The 20,587-nt window shown below is 41.1% G+C and overlaps 1 protein-coding gene across 5 annotated transcripts in view; it reads right to left on the bottom strand.

Annotated features, from left to right (window-relative positions):
- KIF16B (kinesin family member 16B) overlaps nt 1-20,587 on the bottom strand; it is a 291,552-nt gene that overhangs the window by 105,896 nt on the left and 165,069 nt on the right. For 3 of the 5 annotated variants that reach the window (XM_014535047.1, XM_014535046.1, XM_014535044.1), the window contains exons 18-19: nt 425-457; nt 22-75 (exon numbers count right to left, since the gene is read on the bottom strand). In XM_014535047.1, coding sequence (XP_014390533.1) covers nt 22-75; nt 425-457 — 87 coding nt within the window. The remainder of the gene's footprint in view (nt 1-21; nt 76-424; nt 458-20,587) is intronic. The other 2 variants (XM_005860579.2, XM_014535045.1) reach the window with 1 other exon arrangement.

The following is a 20,587-nucleotide window of genomic DNA, read 5'->3' on the forward strand; positions in this document are numbered from 1 at the left end:
GTTAAAACCCATGTTGCTTACCTTTTGCTTTCCAATTTTTCAAGTTCTTCACGCTGCTGCCGCTCAAATTCGAGTCTAAGAAAATCAAATGAAAATTAGTCACTTTTCTAAAAGAGCTTTCTCTCTCTCTTACTTTCTGTACATTTATCTATTACAAAGAACATCAGTTATTTGAGTATGATTTTTCATTACTATGGATTAGCAAGTTTAAAAAGTAAACTTAATTCTATGACTATAATTAGAAATTAAACATACTTTATTTGGAGCTTGAATTCAGACTTAAAAAAAAAAAGTATCTTACTTAAAGAAAAATAAACAAACTCCACAGTACTGAAAAAGCAGAGTTAAAGACTTCTAAATGATAAGCATGTCTATTCCATGCAGCTTAGTCACTGACAAGTATATAAAAATGGAGAATCTCTACCTTAGACAGATGGGTCCTTTTAAAGGGAAAAGACTGCCAGGGAGGTAGAGAGAGAGAGAGCACAGACATCAATTAAGAAAACAACTGAGGAAAATATCAGGAGAAAAGCTGTAAGGTACAAAAGCCAATAGCCATGAACAAATTTAAACATCTTTTTTATAAATATCACATTTGCCAATAATTTTTGAAGCAAACATTAGCTCTGTAATAGTTTGTACACTTCCCATGATAATTAGAGCACTAATAACTGAGTGTAAGTAATAATTGTAAGCAGTAGTCAAATTCATATTTCCTACTGTACAGATAGTTATACTGCAGGAAGTTTGTCAAGATCCTCCTTAACTAGGAGTTACATGCGGCTAGATAGATCATGAACAGGTTCCCCCACAGTGGTAGCAAAATAAAGGAGGCCTAAGCCATTGGGAATTTTGGGAAAAAAAATCACTAAAATATTGATAACAAAAGTTGACTTTTTCCTCAAGTACTAGATTTAATTAGTGCAAGGTTTCATTATTTCTATTAAACAGCATGAACTGTAATTCACATATTTTCCTGTTTTGGTAGTTGGCAGATATTCTAAAAAGTTGAACTATGGAAAAATTCACCATGGATTATTTTCCTGGGATAATGTGCAAGTGCAAATTGACCAGTTATGTTTACAATGAGCTAACAAATATTTCAAATAGCTCTGGTATCGATTTAATGTGCTCCAATATTGAGAATAAGATGTCTGATGAACCTTGTCCTGAATGTTTCACAAGTGAGCTTACCCTGTCTCCCTTGTAAATCCTTAAAATAGCAAATAGGATCAGGAACCAAAGCTTGGATATGTGAATGGACTTGTCCAAGGTAATAAAGATAAGGTGTGCTGGAGCCAGGATTTGAACAGAAGACAGCCTGCTTCCAAAATATCCTCAATTAATTAATTTTATAAGCAATGTTTAAATTTGTGATGTACAATAAAAGTATTAAGTCCTTCACTGAAACTTGTCATTTAGGATTATATTTATCCTCCTATCAAATAAAAATAATCTGTAGATTACAGGCATTGTCATCCATGAGAAATTAATCATACATATATGATTTTTGCCAGTTTCCAAGCGTAACACTTAAATCATTACAATAAGTGGGTATTAACTTCATTCAAGTTAATATATGACCACTCTCTTTCCTATAACAATAAATGAACCTTGGGGATGTTTCCTAGTAGTTATTTTTAGACTTTGGGACAGTTTAGTCTTTCTAGAGATACTTATGAAATCAAAAAGAATCCCTGGATAAAACATTTTCAAAATCAGAGAATTTCCCCAACGGAATTGTCTTTATTTTCTATTTTCCTATTTTTATTTTCTGTGAATAGCTCAGTGTGACTGTCCATAGACACTGCTCTGACAATGTCACAAGTGCATGGCCATAAGCCAAGTGCTACTCTGAAAGTTGGGTGCCCCAAGTTCGAAGGAAAACCTATCCCCTGAGATGTTTACAATGTGCAGGCGATGGACTGGACACTCAGTATGCAATACCCCCCTTTGTCCTCCCAACCCCAGCAGATTGGCACTATTTTATAGAACAGGAAAGTGAGGTTCAGAGCAGGTAAACAGCAGAGGGAGCACTTGGATCCACGTTTGGTACTAAAGCCAACTACTACAATTATTGCTAATGAGCTGCATGGTCTCAGGTCATAAAATGTGAGTTTTAATATCTTCAATTCTTGAAAATGACACCCTGAGCATCTGTTATTTTTAATGAGCACCGTGTCAGGCACTGTGCTAGGCACAGGGGATTCAGCAGTCTGTAAGGGAAATGTTGTCGCTGCACCCACAGGGCTCCCAGTATTTAACAGTCAAATGAACATATGTGTCACAAATAAGGAATGAGGAGGAACACAGTGATATAACAGAGAAGGGTACTAATCTCAGAATTGGTAAGTTTATAGAATCAAGGCAAGCTACCCGAGGAAACCTATATCTAAACTACACCATTTTTCTTCGGGCAATGTACAGAAACTCAAGAGAATTGCAATATAACCAAATCTTCTTGGCTTGCTGTGGGAGAAATGGCAAGACATAAAGCTCAATAGAACAACAGAAGCAAGACTGTGAAGTGCCTTGAAGTTATATTTAGGACTTTGAACTTGACCCTGTGATGATGGTAGAAAAGTGTCTTGGAATAGGGTTGTTGAAAAACAGACAGACTTTGTGTTCTGTAGAGAACAGGAAGGAGGGGAACAATATGAGAAATGAAGAAACAAATTAGGAAGCTTTTGTAGTCATATAAATAAGAGATGATGGAGGCAGGACCTAGGATAACTAGGATAAAGAAATGAGAACATTCTCTGATATTCAGTAGGTTGAATTGATAGAACTTGATAACTGGTTGCATTTTGGGGGTTTGTGATGAGAAAGAAAGAGTCAAAGATGAGTCTCAGGTCTCTGGCCAGGTTACAAATACTAGTGGTTTTGAGACTATTAAATGAATTAAAATTAACTCTGAATACTTAATTTTCACAGAAGTTAAAGAAAATAACAAGTCTTACCTCCAAGGATTGTAGCCAGGATCAAATGAGATAATACATGAAAAATACCTGTAGAGCATCTGCACATATTAGGTCCATAACAATAGCATCTCATTGTTAGGATCCACTGAGATAGGGAGGATAACTGGGGGTAAAGCCAGCTGGGGGGTGGGGAGAAAGAAGCAGTGGTAGCTGTACTAGTGCTAGCACTCATGGTGGTGAAGCTGAGGGTAGTATTTAATATCCACTGATGCTAACATCCACTGAAGACTTGGTCTATACCTGCTTCGAGGTAATTTGCATTTAACTCTCAAAATGGCCTTGTGTGATACAGGTGCCATCATTACCCCATTTTACCTACGGGCAATGTCCATATTGCTAGTAAATGGCAGAATCAATCTTGATTCTAGAGCCCATAATTGTAATCTCTTTTCTATCCTATCTTCATGAAGATAATATCAAGTTTACACATGTTGTATCTAATGATTCCAGAAGATCATCCAACAAATTGAGATATCCAACAGGCAGGGGATTCAAAGGTCTGGCAGTCAGGTCTTAATCGAGGATGGAGATAGACTTGGGATTCACTAGTATCTAGACAAGAAGTGAAACCACAATAGTGGCTGAGGCTACACAGGACAAATGTATAGAATGAGAATAAAGGAGCTTGAAGTCTGGTCTGGAAGTCCACAGATCCTGCAGTGACTGGCAGAAAAGGACAGGCCTTCAAATGAGGTAGGAGTGAGCAGTTAAAGACAGAAAGAGAAGACCAAGAAACGGTAGACAAGGGAAGTAGAGGGAAGGGGGTGCTTCAAGAAAGGGACTGGTAATATGAAATGCTTCAGGAATGTCAATTAAGATGGATCCCAAGAAGAATTCATTGAACTTAATAACATGGAGGTCATCAGTGACCTTGAAGTAACCTCTGTGAGTTGAGGCCAGAATGCAGTGGGCTGAGGAGTAAAGTGGATACTGAGAATGTAGATGGGATAGAGAGCTTTCCCGGTAACTTTAGTTATAAAGGGGAGGTGGTAGTTTTAGGAAAATGGGAGCTCATTTTAATATCTAAGAGACTTATGTATATTTAAATGACAATGTAAACAAGCCAAAAGAAAGAGGGGATAAAAAATTGGGGAGAGGTTGGAGGTATCTCAGGGGACCCTGATTGGGCATGAGTAGAAAGGATGAACCAATGGCTAAGAGCAAGGATTATTCTAGCCCAGATCAAATCCTGGTTCCAATGTGACATGGAACAAGTTCTCAGCATCTCTCAGGCTCAGTTTCCTCATCTGAAAATAGACTCAAAATAACCCTAGTCCCTACAGGGTAGAGGATCCAATAAGAGTACAAACTGAGAAATCAGCAGTTAATAAATATTAGCCCTGAATCCTATAGGGTCCATAGTATAAGTAGAGGAAGCTAGCCTGACAAAGGCAAAAGGGCAGTTCAGCCATTGGAACAGTAAGGAAGGAGTAAAGAATGAATCTATAGCAGACATGAGATTTAAAGGTGTTGTTCTCTTAGGACTTCTGTATTCTCTGTGAGGTCAGAAGTAAGGTCCTCTGCTAAGAGTGAGGAGGAAGAGTGGTTGGCTTTCAGTGATGGCGAACCTTTTGAGCTCAGCGTGTCAGCATTTTGAAAAACCCTAACTTAACTCTGGTGCCATGTCACATATAGAAATTTTTTGATATTTGCAACCATAGTAAAACAAAGACTTATATTTTTGATATTTATTTTATATATTTAAATGCCATTTAACAAAGAAAAATCAACCAAAAAAATGAGTTCGCATGTCACCTCTGACACGCATGTCATAGGTTCACCATCACTGCCCTTAGACATCTGCCAGACTGTGTCCTGGAAAGCAAACAAACTAATTTTTCAAGACAAATCCCCAGTATCTGCTCAACTTAAAGAAAATCTTCATCCTTTCATTGTCACATAGCAATAGCCACTGCTTAAAAGAGCAGGCCAGGGGGGGAGGGAAGATCTGTAATACTTTCAACAATAATGATAAATTTTAAAAAAGAGAGATATACTGTCTGGATTTAGAAAGATGGGGAAGCTTAGAAGGAAATTCTTAGAAGACAAATAGATGACAACTGTAAGGAGAGGCAAAGAGTGGGAGAGGCAGATGCTAGAAGTGAATGGATCAGGAGTGCACTATGGGTCAGAGGAAGGGTGGCCTCAGAGCAGCAGGGAAGACCCAGGAGTCTCTGGGAGATTTCCCTTTAGATCACGTGATTGGGGTGGGGAAGGGAAAAGTACTGAATCAGAGGCGGCTGTCACACTCAGTTGTATGAGCCGCAGCTCTGATTCCTCCTAAAGAATACCATCTATTGAAATATAAAGTTCTGAGTCAAGAAATCAGAGCTAGAAAAGGCTGGATCTCAGGATAAGATGGTTTACCTCTCCCTCATCCTTCCTCAGGGATTCAGTTTCGACCACAGTGGATTCTGTAATAGTTTAGACCAGAATGACTGACCTTCTCACCACCCTACCACCCTGAGAAACTTCCAGTCAGTCTCAAGTGTCCTTATGAATGAGCAAATCCCAAGGGAAATCTTAAAGACTAAAGAGAAAGTTTGGATTTGAATGTTAGAGTTTGCTCAGGTCCTGACCTTGAGAACCTTGACATCATAAATAGTAATATAAAATTGTATGTCAACTGCAATTGAAAAAATTTTTAAATATTTAAAAAGAAATCAGAGAGAGATTCCAATTTTAATTCTTAATGAAGTAGCATGACTTCATTTTCATGACCTGTTTCTAAATAGGAAAAAGGCTTGATTGCTTTCTACTACTGAAAGCAATATGTCTTTGATAAATAATGACTCCCATTTACTTAAAAATAAGAGTAAAACAAAAGAAAACAAAACCATTGGTAATTACTTTTATACCTCTGAAGTCATTTTACTTTCTAATCTAAAAGGAGGAAAATGGCTCCTTAGGTCCAGCCAACACTTTCACTGGCAGCTACAGAGTGGAATGGAAGCTGAGCTCCAGGCCACACTATGCCTGGAAAGGAGCTCTTACCCTGTAATGGAGGTGAGCTGAAGGTCAGGCAGTCCCTCACCTGGATATCTTCCGTAGGAATGTGAACAGGTAAGGGCAGAATTCCAGTCAGTGGGTAGGCCTGGATTTTTCCTACCAGATTCAGGTTATAATAAAATATAGGAATGCCTTCATGTGTGTACAATCCATGAGGTTGCACTGGGCCCTATATTCACTTGAAGCTCTACTGTTGTCACCTTGAAATTCTTAATATGTGAACAAGAGGCCCCACATTTCATTATGTACTGAGCTGGTCTGATCAAGTATGTCATTTTTAAAGAACTCCAGCCTCTTTCCTGGAATGTTGGGTGAGGTTCCAGTTCAGATCCTGATCAGGGATAGATGGAAAGAAGATAGAAAAGGCTGGATCTCAGGATAAGATGGTTCACCTCTCCCTCATCCTTCCTCAGGGATTCAGTTTTGACCACAGTGGATTCTGTAATAGTTTAGACCAGAATGACTGATCTTCTCACCACCCTACCACCCTGAGAAACTTCTAGTCAGTCTCAAGTGTCCTTATGAATGAGCAAATCCCAAGGGAAATCTTAAAGACTAAAGAGAAAGTTTGGATTTGAATGTTAGAGTTTGCTCAGGTCCTGACCTTGAGAACCTTGACATCATAAATGTTCTTTAAATAATGAGAAGAAGCCAGTTACCATCCCAAGGTAGGCACAGGGAAACATGAAAGAACTGGCCATTCATCCAGGCTCCAACTCTTCAGGGAAAGGCCTTGCTGTCTTGCCATGTTCATCTGCTCTCATGAAAACTTTCACTAGAAAGCTAAGAATAGCTAGCTGCTTTGTGGAGAGGGTTGGAAATGTTTTTCCACTCCCTCCCTGCCTCCTTTTATCCCCTCCCCCAAATCATGGTGTAACACATCAGGTTATCCTACAGTGAAGTGACTTACATACAACTGAAATCAAGGTGTGTATATCAAAATGTGGTCTCACAATGCAAATTAACTAGAGTTTGTAAAATTAAGCCCCACTTAGGTAAAAATCAGTTTATAACATAACTACCCATAGTACTCTGGGGTTGGCTTTCTCATAAACTTCCAAATCCCTGGTCTAGAAAGGACTCACTAAAGACTTTCCAGGAGCCAGTCTTAAGCCTTTTGGATTACAAATGAAAGTGCTCAAAGAAATAAAAGTTCTATGCACCCGCAACCAAGGTACATGCCTTTGACTGGAATCGAACCTGGGACCCTTGAGTCCGCAGGCCGACGCTCCATCCACTGAGCCAAACCGGTTAGGGCTAAAATTTGAGCATTTTAAGTGACTTTCTCTTCAGCTTATTTTTCCTAACAGTGGTATGACTTACTCTAATAAAGATGGCCAGGACCACATGTTAAACGCAGGACAGCCCTGATCAAGCATCACAGGTGGTGATAACTACATGAAAACTCAAAAGAGCATGCACTGAACGCAGCACACAGCCCTATACCTTGCTTCTGGCCCCCCTTAACTTTACAGGACAGGAGACAGAGGCCCCAAGAGTTTGAGAGAGAGGTCCATGGTCCAGGAGGACCTCCTCTTTAGAAGAGCCAAGAGTAAAGCCCACATTCTCCTACTCCTCTTCCATCCTAACCTTGACTCTGACTTCCCATTTTATCTCCTCAACCACACCATGGTAACTTTTGTCCCAGAAAGGGCATCCTAAAAGTTAAAGATAATTCATCATTCCAAGCTGTACTTCTCCCTGCTGGACAAACCAGAACAGTGCAGCACAGGCAATTTTAGTGACACTCATTCAGCCATGCAAGCATTTTCAACAGGACATGGGGTGGAGGGACAGCATTCATGGCTGCAGGGAGCTGAGGAGGCCTCCCAGAAAAGCTAATGTCTGAGATGGGCTTTAACAGATAAACAGAATAACAATGGGCATAGTGTGGAAAGTGGGGGATTTAGTAGGAAAAAATAGGAGAAGAAAGACAAATTATATAAGCAAAGAAAGCAGTAGAGAGCCTTGTTTTGATATTGCTTTGAATAAATAAAGGGAAGTGGTAAGAAATAGAAGTTAGACTGGGCAGAATGTCAAAGGGTAACTAACCTTCCTGGGTTACCTTTCCTTCCTCTGTAGTCTTCTACAAAAGGCACGGGAATCAGTGAGTGGTGCCCACATCCATTAATTATTTTGTTCAACAGACAACCAATGTGCCAGACACTGTCCTAGACACTGGTGTCATAAACCTCTCATTCTAGTTAGGGGAACAGTGTGTTTTGTGGTAAGTGCTGTGGAAAAGAAATAATGAATCCAGGAGAGTGTAGAGAGCAAGGGATATATGTATTTGATGCCAACGTGAGGGAGAAGCCAGGCCAATGACTGGGAGACAATGTGTATGGCACACTGGGAACACAACAAGACCAGCATGGCAAGAGCAGGTGGAACCAGTGGAGAGTGATGGTATGAGAGCAATTTTGACCCAAGAGGGAGCCAGGGCCAAGACCACCTGGGATCCTACAGGTTACAGAATGCAGATAGAGCCCTGTCCACCAGGGCTCCTTAAGGACAGAGACCAGCCTTACTTGACTGTATATCCTGAGGGCTGTGGGCAAGGCACATAGTAGGCGTTCAACCAATGACTGCTATGGATAGTGATCTGAAGTCAGTGACATGAGGCTCAGAGCCAGATTCCCGTTACACCGTCAAAGAATACCTGGATGAGGAGATGGTGTCAACCAATGCAGAATTCTCTTTGCCTTAAGAAATAACTTTTCGTGCTTCCCACCCTCTCAAGATGAAAGTAATTAACAGTAGTAAATGCAGAAAAAAGAGGTAAGCCCCTCACCATGAATGCTCGTATAGCACTCATGGTATACAGCCTTTAGTCTTCATAGCCATACACATACACGCATGGATGAGAGACTAGGACAGAGTCTTTTTTTGTAACCTTTTTCTCTTCACATATATCTTGAAAAAATCCCCAAATCATTAATTGTTATTCTACAACATAGTTTAATATCATGTCGTTTATAATATGGATGCTCCATGATTTATATAAGCAATCTCATACTGTTGGAAATGTACATGGTAGGTGATTCTGACAGAACAGTGTGGTGGGATCTAGACTGGGAAGCCCAAGAAGAGGTTAGTTTAATAAAAGAAAAGCTGTGCATGTTTATGGGCAGAGAGAACACAGAGACCAGAAAAGGGAAGTTTGAAGATGCAAAAAAGACTTAAAATGCCCCACAGCTCCTCTGCCTTGACAATACCTCCTTGAAGTGAAGAGCTTTAAGAATCTGCTTCACACATTTGCACTTCTTTGATGTTGCATGCTGAGAGACAAAATGCTGACATGCCCAAACAGCAACGCTTGAAATGTGTGTCAGGTATGGGACTAAGGCTGGCGGAGGAATGGGAGTGCCTTTTGTGCCTCCATGGGCCATTTGCCCACCCCCAGCTCTCCACTGTCATGTCTCTTCTGTACTTGGTCTTCCAAGCTTCCTTTCCCTTCTTTTTCTCTCTCTCTGGCTTCTCTCTCTTCATTCCTCCCCCTGTTGCTGGAATGTAAGCGCAGCTCCCATCAAGTGAACAATTCAGGGAGGTATGGATATAGGTGAAAAACTAACCAAGTGGAAAATATTTACATAAATGGATTAGTTGCAATGCAATCAACAATTTATGTGGGGGAAAAAGGGAAAAATTTCCCAAAGCAATTAATGATAAGCAAACTTTACATTATGATATAAACACAGAAAGATGTGTTCAATGGCCTGGGGGAAAGTTCACAATAAAATATTAAAAGAAAAAGTAGAGCCCTAGCCGGTTTGGCTCAGTGGATCGAGCATCAGCTGTGGACTGAAGGGTCCCGGGTTCCATTCCAGTCAAGGGCATGTACCTCGGTTACAAGCTCCTCCCAGCCCCGGCCCTGGATAGGGCTTGATGCAGAAGGCAACCAATCCATGTGCTTCTCTCACATTGATGTTTCTCTTTGTCTTTCCCACTTTCTTCCACTCTCTCTAAAAATCAATGGAAGAATATCCTCGGGTGAGAATTAAAGAAAAGAAACATTTTTTAAAAAGAAAAAGCAGAATACAGAACTGTATATCTAGTGTGATCTCAATTTTACTTTATAAATGCTCTTTATAATGAATAATTATAATATATGATGTACAATTAACTAAATACTATAAAATATAAGTAAATGTTACAAATATAAACCAATCATTATTTCTTGGTGGAAGGACTATGAATGCTTGTGATTACTTCATTCATTCCTGAATGTTTTACTTTTTGGTAATAAGCATTTAAATTTATAATGAGACAAACTACCTGTTTCACATTTTTTTAAATCTATTGTGATTACAGCTACCATTTCACTTCCTTTTTGCTTCTATGAATCTCTGGTTCATTTCCATTTATTCCCAACAATGATGATAATTAACCTTTAGGAGATCATTAGATATGGGGGTTGTGGATGATGACAAAACATCTGATGTCACTAATGTGGGACATAGCTATTCCAGGTTAGAATTATGGTCTGTGATAAAAAAAAAGGGTGGGGGGGGGGGGGGGAAAGTGGATGGAAGTACCTCATCATGTGGTAGGCAGTTAGACAGACATGAGCAGAGCAAGCACCATGGGCAGGTACATAAGGTCACTGGAGTGCCTAGCAACAGGCAAAATTGGAAAAACAAAGATCTAACCCCCAAGGTACCCTTTCCTCCCTGGCCTGTTGCTAGTCATGTGTCATGCAGATTAGACCCCATTAGAGGGTGAATGAACAAGGGGGCCAGAAAATAGGCCTTAAGCAATAAGTCCTCAGGATAATAAGGTTCTGACCCGCAACAAATAAATGCAGTTTATTTGTTCTCAGTTGTTTTCAGCTCCAGGCCCAGAAAAACAGGAAAACCAGACAAGGGACTCCACAGCTGACCTCAGGACCAGCTGCACTGACTAATGACCCCCTTCCCTGGCACCAGCCAATCAGTGAAGATCATGACCCTAAAGGGACACACCGGGAAGCTCATGAATGTTCTATTGAGATGCTCTCCCGGGACCTCCCCTAAAATCTCCACTCTTAAAAACCCTTAGGAGGATGCCCTGGCCAATGTGCCCAGTGGTTAGAGCATTGGCCTGCTCACCAAAGGGTTGCAGGTTGGATTCCTGGTCAAGGGCATGTACCTGGTTGCAGGTTCCATTATTGGCCCCAGTGCAGGAGGCAACCAACCAATGTGTCTCTCTCACATCGATGTTTCTCTCTCTTTCCCTGCCCCCTTCCACTCTCTTTAAAAATCAATGGAAATCCTCAGGTAAGGATGGAGGACCCAGGAAAACACCATGCTTTCCCCTCCCTTCCCCCTCTTCTTCTCCACAAGGCACATTTTCCTGTCTCTCTCATTCTCCTAAGCTCCAAGTGCCTTTCTTGTGCCTCTGTATTTTGTTTCCTGAGCCCATTTCTTCTACTGCTCACTTCTTCTACCTCCATGACTTTCTAAATAAACCTTCTATTATAGTTTGAATCTTTGCTTTGAACTGTTTCTTAGCCAGAACTCAGTACCGAGGTAGCTGAATGCAGGTATGGTCTGACCCCACCAGTCTAACACCTGATGCCATTCTCACTGCCAACAGTCAGGGCATAACAATGTTCTCTCTCTCTCTCTCTCTCTCTCTCTCTCTCTCTCTCTCCCTCTCTCTCTCCACAGACCTAGAGTCAACAAATAGATGCACCAACAGACAAAATTACCAACTATTTAAAGTGCTACCGAGGAAAAATAGAGGACATACTGAATGAATGGCCAGGGCTATGAAATTTGGATGGGGTTGGTAAGACCTCTATGAGGAAGTAAGACTTAAACTGAGGATTCAGCCATGTGAAGTGTGGGCAAACACATGCTGAGTGTTACAGGGGGAGGAAACCCATGTACAAAGACCTGGGAGCAAGAATGGACAGGCACATCTGAAACCCTTGATTGAATCTGCAACAAGCTGCAATCAAATGAGTTAAGTACACAGAGCCGGTGGCATGTAATCAAGTTAACATAATGTTACTTTAAAAGAAAGCTACTAACTATAACTACCTTGGTCCATAACTACCTTTCATCATTGCACTAGGAAAAGCCTAATTTCCTACTTGACCTTTACAATTCAGCTTGAGATTGAACAATTATAAAATGAGTGAAGCACAATGCAGACCTAAAGGGACTAAATAAAGACAAATTATTCTTTAAGTTCTATAGCTCAGGTTTCTGACTACTTTGAAAACAGAAAACACTGGGAGCGGATCATTGAAAGTGGCTCCCAGTGAAATAATATTCAAGGACAAAAGGAAAGAGCAAAGTCAGTAATTAACACTAGTCTCTGTTAATGGAAGGAAAGAACCCACTTCTTCCCAGTTGCTTTTATCACAAGTCCCCCATGACTGTGTGTTTTAACAAGCCCCTTTAAGGCACTTCACAGCAACTGTAAAGTTCGGAAATGGTCCATAAAAAAAGGCAAGGCAACTGAGACAAAAAGCTGGAGAAGAAATCGGCCTTACAGCAAAGCAAAGTTTTGAAAATGGTTAAGCCCCAATAAAATAAACCAGCAGAGATAAACACAGTAAATATCCATCAACTAAAACACGGGTTAATTACCAAATCACCAGCAACATAAATATTGCCAATTACATGTATAAAACTTTCATGCTCAAGGTCAGCAAGAAAAAAACAATAAGAATAAAACAATGTTTAAAGTAGCAAAAATGAAAGAAAAGCAGAGAGAAAGCAGACCTAGCAGGGGACTGCATTTACAGGCAACGTGACCACTCCTCCAGGACATGCATGCCCTCACGTGAGAGTGCAAAATCTCACCAAGAGCATCTCCAGCTATGGCCAGACTCTGATTCTAAAACCCCTTCCACATTGGTATGAATCAAGGTGGGAAACTGCACTCACTTAGTTCACATTTATTTTATGTCTATTAAGTTCCAGGTATGAAGCTGGGCACAGAGTGAACAACAAATTAGATTCTGTGCCAGTTTCCTAGAAGCTTAAAGTCATCTATAGGGAAGCTAAGACTCAGTACAGCAAAGGAGGTAACCCTGCTTGTTGTCATCTTACTTTCTCCCTAATGTGACTTATTTATCCTTTCAGTTGAAGAGAGGGAGGGAGATGGGGGAGGCAGGGAGAATGGGGAGGGAGAGCATAAGGAAGAAAGAGGGAAGAGGTGGGAGGTAGGAAGGGAAATGAAAGATGTTTTTGTTGTTGTTGTTGTTTTTTCATATAATTGACAGCTGGTGATTGGGAACATAGTTCCTTCCAGCTTTATATTCCAAAATTCCATCCCTACTCTTAGTCTGAAAGGACCGGGAAGGCTGGAACTAACTGCATGCAGCATCCCTATGGCATGTAGCTCAGCACAGGACAAGTTGATGAATCCTTGGTGCTCATCAGGATGCCCAGGACACACTTAGGGGATCCAGCCGCTGTTAGCAGGATGCCCTAGTCCAGTGGTCGGCAAACTGCGCTCGCGAGCCACATGCGGCTCTTTGGCCCCTTGAGTATGGTCGCGAAGTTTCAATCGCACTGTACGTGCGCGCCCGCACGTGGTATTTTGTGGAAGAGCCACACACTCAAGGGGCTGCAGTTTGCCGACCACTGCCCTAGTCTCTAGTTCCTGTGAATACAGCTCAGAGCTGCTTCCAGAAGGGTGTACTTCTATTGACACAGTGGACACTTCAAGAGGATTTATTTCCAGTTTGCAAGCAGATGGAAAGTCTCAAACAGTGTCAGTGGGAAATGGTAGTGATATGAACAATCATTCCATAGAACAATTTGTAAAAATGTATCAAGACAGCCTTAAAACCATGTACACCCTCTGACCTAGTACTTCCATTTCTACTTTTTTTTCTCCCCTGAGGAAGTAATCATGGATAAACACAAAGATATAGCTACAAATATGTTCATCCCACACAATGCCTAACAATAGAAGATAAGTTAAATAGGTATGGAATATCCATACAACGGACTATCACTTGGATATTAAAATGATGTGTCAAAATATATATGAAAGGAAAAGATCTCCAAATGTAGAAAACTTTTACAAGTCTAATTTGAACCCATTTTCATAAAAGAATGTATATATATATATATGTGTGTGTATGTGTGTGTGTGTATATGGATATATATGTTTATATATATATATAAATGTGTGTATATACACCATATATATGCACATGCATACAGAGAAAGATTGAGAAAGATGAGTAGATAGTGGAATAGACAGAGGGATGGACTACAATATAGAACATGTTTAACTCTGCAATAATTTCTTTTTTATGTGATTTCTAAATTTATCATAATAAACATATTAAATTAAATTAAATTAAAAAGTTAGGTTAGAAACATGGGACAGTCATCTGTCTTCATCCCCTGATCACTGATGACATCAGACATCTTCTGCTAGGCCTTCTACAACTACAGAAGTCTGTCGGCCAAGCAAACCCTACCTTAGACTGTTATACTCTAAGAAGCTGCTGGGACGGCTTACCAAATACAGGTCTAATTTTTTACTTTTGACATTTTTTGGTCCAATTGGATTTGAAACCTGGGTGTTTCCCCTCTTCAAAATTTAATTATTCAAATATATTCACTTAAATGAGTTCGCCACTGGTTAGTGTTTAAAGGAAAATAGTGCACAAGTGAAAATCCCTTCCTTTATTTCAAGACTGAAATGAACTTGGGTTGTAAGTAAATTTGCTTAGAGCACTTTCATGAAGCTGTGAAAGCTTCCACATCCTGCCAAATCAGCTGCCTGTTCGCAGTGTCAGAGCAAGACAGACGAGGCCCAAGCAGTGGCCTGGCCTCTGAGACCCTGTGCCGGTTGAGGAGGAATGTTTCCCCAGCAGCAAGATTACTTTCTGGCAAAGGCCCTGGCTGGGCTTTTCTCCAAAGTGAAGCTAACTCTCAAAGGAAGCCACCAGGCTGCTTTGCCTCATCCAAAAATCTTCTGGCACCAAGTACCACACATGTGTGCATACAAATCCCAATTTCCAGGGAGCCTGAGATGTAGGCCAGCAGTAAGTTCCAAAACTATGTTAGAAACGAGGCACCCAAATTTATGTGCCCAGCGGGCTGATAAAATGTTCTTGGGTAGCAAGAACTTCACTTTTAGAAACTCCATCTCTTACTATAATTCAGAGCATGGTGTTTTTTTTGTTGTCATTTTAGCTACTGTTCTTTGGAGATTTAGTAGGTTGCCTACTAAACAAAGATGAAACACCGGTTGCTTTGAAGATGAGTTGGATCTTACTGGATACATTATTTTGTATAGAAGACATAATTATTATTTTTTAATTGATTTCAGAGAAGGGAGAGGGAGAGAGAGAAATATCAATAATGAGAATCATTGATTGGCTGCCTCCTGCATGCCCCCCACTGGGGACTGAGCCCGCAACCCGGGCATGTGCCCTTGACTGGAATTGAACCTGGGAACCTTCAGTCTGCAGGCTGATGCTCTATCCACTGAGCTAAACCAGCTAGGGCCAGAAGATATAATTCTTTAAGAAAGCTTTGCTCTAAGAGGAACCAAGTACACTAAGCAGTAAACTTTTAGTCTGTTTCAAAAACGTACTTAAGTGTATATAACAGAGAAACAAAAAGATAAACTTTAATTCCTCAATATTTAAGGAAGCCACAAAACTTGTAAAAGTGCATCTGTGTGAATGAGAAACAAAAAGATAGGGACCAGCCGTGCACAGTACCCATCTAAAGTACAAGGCACCTGCAGACCTGGGAACAGACACACCCTGTGTTCTGAGAGTACATCTGCTGGCCACGACCCACCACTCACTGTGCCCCTGTGTGCAGGCTTCTGCAGACTCCAAGGGGAGGAAGGAATGGTTCCTGCCCACAAGAAGGCTACTGGGAAAGCACCATAAGCACCAGTTAAATGGAATGGAAAAGGCGATAGTAAAGGTATGCACAAAATGCCTTCCAGAGAATAAAAAGAAAGCTCAAACTGGAGATGCACAGACACTTCCTGAGGAGACAATTCCTTTACTCAGCTACGCTTTTAATAGATGGTTTTAGACAAAGGCTTGACCTGGAGCAAGGTGTGAAAGATATGTTTTGTCCACTTAAAACAAAGCATGAAGTTCAAGGTGGAAAGTGGCAGAACACAGTGTTAGAGAACAAAGTCATGGATGAATGTGTTGGAGTTTGGAAGTCATCCCATAGGTACTGAGGGGCCAGGCCACATGCTGGGAAGAGAAGAGGTCAACATGAAGGGCTAATAGGGAGGTGTGGTGAGCTCCACCTGCCAACACAAGGCTGGGACAGGATTCCTGGGGCAGGTCCATGAGCCTTTCCTGTGTCATCTCATGGAGGAAGTCAGGAATCACTGTCAGGGCCATGACAGTCACCCCGATGGCTCTGGGACATTTGCTACTCTTGTAAGTATTGACTACATTGGGCAATTATGGCTGAGTATTCCATTATGTATGTATGTGTGTCTACACACACACACACACACACACACACACACACACACACAAATAGCCAAGATATGTAAACAACCTAACTGCCCTTCAACAGATGAGTAGATACAGATGTGATATGATAAAGATGTGATATATTAGGCTGTTTCCATATCTTGGCTATTGTAAGTAATGCTGCAATGAACATGGGAGTGCATATTTTCTTTCTGAATTAGTGTTTTTTTGCGTGTGTGCGTTTTTTTTTTCAGATAAATACACAGAAATAGAATTACTAGTGTTGGTTAGGATGTGGAAAAATGGAACCTGTGTTCACTGTTGGTGGGAATGTCAAATGATATAGCTGTTAGGGAAAACAGTATGGCAGTTCCTCAAAAAATTAAGAATAGAATTACTAAATAATCCAACAATTATACTTTTGTGTATATACACCAAAATTTGAAACCAGGGACTCAAACAATATTTGTACACCCGTGTTCATAGCAGCAGTATTCACAACCCTAGTGTCCATTGACAGATGAATGGATACATACAATGGAATATTACACAGCCTTAAAAAAGGAAAAGAAGTTTGATATGTGCTACGACATGAATGAACTTTGAAGGCATTAAGCTAAGTGAAATAAATCAGTAAAAAAAAAATACTGTATTATTCCACCTATATGGAGTACCTAAAGTAGTCAAATTCCTGAGACAGAAAGTAGAATGGTGACGGCCAGGGGTCAAGTGAAGGAAGGAATGGGGACTTATATTTTTTACAGGTACGAGTTTCAGTTTTACAAGGTGAAAAGAGCTCTGGAGATTAGTTGCACAACAATATGAGTGCACTTAACACTTCTAGACTATATACTTAAAAATGGTTAAAATTGTACATTTTCATACCACAATTTTTAAGTGTAAAGAAGTTAGTTACAAAGTGCTTATGAGTCCATAGAAAAAAAATTATCTGTTGTATTTGGACCCATACAATTAAATCATAATTATAAATTCTGAACATGTTAACCAAAATTTATAAACAAGTGATACATACATGCACTACGAAGGTGCCTACAAAACCTGACCTGAAACCTCTTACTTCTAATTCACTTTTCCCAAACCCCTAAGTGTACCTCCCCAAAGAAAAGCTCTGCCTGTTTACTGAAGGCAAACTACACTACCCATGCTTGGCTTTCAGTGTGTTCTCAAGCCAGGCCTTAATCTGCAGCATCCTCTTATTCCTTCGGCGGGACTCTCTCCTTCCGCACTCATCTGGTTTGTTCACAAGAGTCCTCTCCCAGGCTATCCGCTCTCCAGCCTGCCTCTCCTCCTTGCAAACATCTCAGGGCCTAGAATCCAGTCCATTTGTGAATCTTGGAGAGAATTTTTAAGCAGACCTGAGGCCAGTAACTAGGGGTTCCTCAGGAGTTGGTGTCAAGAACCAAGCTTTTGGATAATATTCTTCCCTGCTTTGTCCTTCGGCATAAGGCATTATTATAGACTTCTAACATCTTCGTGTCCTCAACGGCAGAGAAGAAAGCACTAGACCAGAGGTTTCCAAGAGGAAGGCTCCTTGTAACACCTCCAGTCCCCTCCAGGCCACCCTTCCCCTGACATGGACTCTGGGCTATTCACTATGGGCTATTTGTATTCACTCTGGGCTGTGTGTATTCACTCTGGGCTATGTGTATTCACTACTTATGCTATGGCCCTGAGAGTGAGCCCAACAGCATGAGAGCTGGGGAAGATGTTGGGACAGGAAAAATTGCCTGAGTTCCATAAGGTTTGAGGACAGGTGGGTTCCTGTGAATTAGTCTTATGACAGATTCCATGATGCTCACTGGAGGTGATCTCCATGTCTAGAAAGACTCTTTCTGGAAGTCTCTGGTTTTCTGTTACCCAAGACATTACAAGGCAGGGCTACAGGAAGAGAATCTCTTCCTGTGAACTTCAACTCCCACCATTTCCATCCCACCGGACCTCCTAGGGGAAGGACCGCTTACACCGCCCTTTGCCCTGCGTCACAGATGGCCTTGCCTTCACTCTAAATGGGTTCACGGGCAGGAATCCGTTTTCCTGGCAGAGTGTTCACTGCATTCTCCACTTACAGATTCTCCACACGCAGCAAATATGTGCTGAACTGTTAAAGCATCTTAGTCCGAGTTTTCCATCGTGAGAAACTAACACGTTCCTGTGTCTAAGCAGCTTAACATCCGGATTTAAATAACAAGTATTTAGCCAGGGCCCATATTCCTCTCAGTGTTCTTCCAGTGTATCTCCTGGTGCTTAGTTTAGGCTGAGGGTATTTACACTAGTAACATCAGAAAAGGTATAGACCGCATGGCTATAGGCTGAATTCTGCTTCATTCTGCCAGGTCGCTGGAGCAGTCAGCTTCACAAGGTGTCTGCTTCCTATACCTCAGAGTAAGACATTTTTCTCCAATTATGTTTCTGTTCTCAGGCGATCATTCTCTACAGCAGGTGGCAGCTGAGGGTAGCATGAAGCCAGGGAGATGAAGTATGAAGTAATTTTTATCTGAATTTTTACAAATGAGTATTGCAGGGGGAGCAGAGACAAAATATGTCTGTGAACTGAACCCAGGTGAACGGGAGGCATGGTAGTATTACCAAATGCCTCCAGACCCATCTCCTCAGCCAACTGTGATGTGGTCTAAAACACACAGCTGCAGCCAAAGCCGGTTTGGCTCAGTGGATGGAACGTCGGCCTGCGGACTGAAAGGTCCCAGGTTCGATTCCGGTCAAGGGCATGTACCTTGGTTGCCGGCACATCCCCAGTAGGGGGTGTGCAGGAGGCAGCTGATCGATGTTTCTAACTCTCTATCTCTCTCCCTTCCTCTCTGTAAAAAATCAATAAAATATATTTTAAAAAAAAACAAAACAAAAAAAACACACACAGCTGCTCACTTCAATTCTGAATGCCTTGGCCTAATTCCTCATTTTATCATGAGGCTCTCTTCTTATCTTTTGTTTAAGGATCTTGAACATGAGTTTGAGATTATTCAAAAGCTGCAGTGTAATCTGGGAATTGACCCCATGCCCCAAAAATGCATTGCTTTGCACAATATGCCATTTTCTGTTATTTAGAACATTGACGCCCAGAGAAATTAGTAAAAAAAAACCTTTCCATAAAGATCCATATATCTCATTAAAACTGTATTCTTAATCTGTTTGCTAAACATTTACTAAGCAGGTTTTGTGAATGACAGTTTCGAATCTAGACATTAGTAAGACAAGTCTTTGACCTTGAAAAACTTCCAACCTAAAAGGAAAGACACTCATATAAGCCAAACTCTTACCCAAATGCAGGCCCAAGCTAGTCCCCTTGCTATCTCCCACATCTCAGAAACAGACACACCATCTTCCCCGTTGTTTAACCCCAAACCGGGGAATCACCCTTGATTCTATTATACTCCATGTCTATGGCTACCACCCACATCCAAACCACTGTTATCTTTCACTTGGACTAAGGAAATCACTTTCTAAATGGTTTCTTCTATACTTTCTCCAAATTACACATGCATCCTCTTTGTGGTATGCATGTCTTCAAATTACTCTCCTTTTCAGGGCCCTCGAATGGCTACCCAGGGCTGTTAGAAAGGAGACAACTCCTTCCAGCGGCCTTCCAGGCCCTACATCAGCTGTACCACTCTTCTTTGTACTTACTGTCTTCCCTCTCCTCCAACCCTCTTTCAGTTTCTCATTTTGAAGCCACTGTGCTTGCTTTGTACTCGGCCTGAAATATTCTCCTCTCCTCTCTTTCTGTTGAGCATCACCTTTTCTCCACTCAAGTCGTGGATTACATATCCTCCCCACCTGAAACCTTTCCTAATCACAGCAAGCTGTACAGATGCACCCTCAACCACTCTTCTTTGTACTTACTATCTTCCCTCTCCTCCGACCCTCTTTCAGTTTCTCAGTTTGAAGCCACTGTGCTTGCTTTGTACTCTCCTCTCTTTCTGTTGAGCATCACCTTCTCTCCACTCAAGTCTTGGATTAAATATCCTCCCCACCTGAAACCTTTCCTAATCACAGCATCAAATACTGCCTAAGACATTTTACGTTAATTACATGTTCACTTTCTGCATCTATTCATAAACTACCTGCCCTTGCCTGTTTCCTCCGGCTAGCTGTAAAGTGACCTTCTTGGTGTTGTTGGAAACCAGGCCACTGTGCCAGAACCTGC

This window comes from Myotis brandtii, unplaced genomic scaffold (assembly GCF_000412655.1).
Source record: "Myotis brandtii unplaced genomic scaffold, ASM41265v1 scaffold137, whole genome shotgun sequence".
NCBI classification, from domain to species: Eukaryota; Metazoa; Chordata; class Mammalia; order Chiroptera; family Vespertilionidae; genus Myotis; species Myotis brandtii.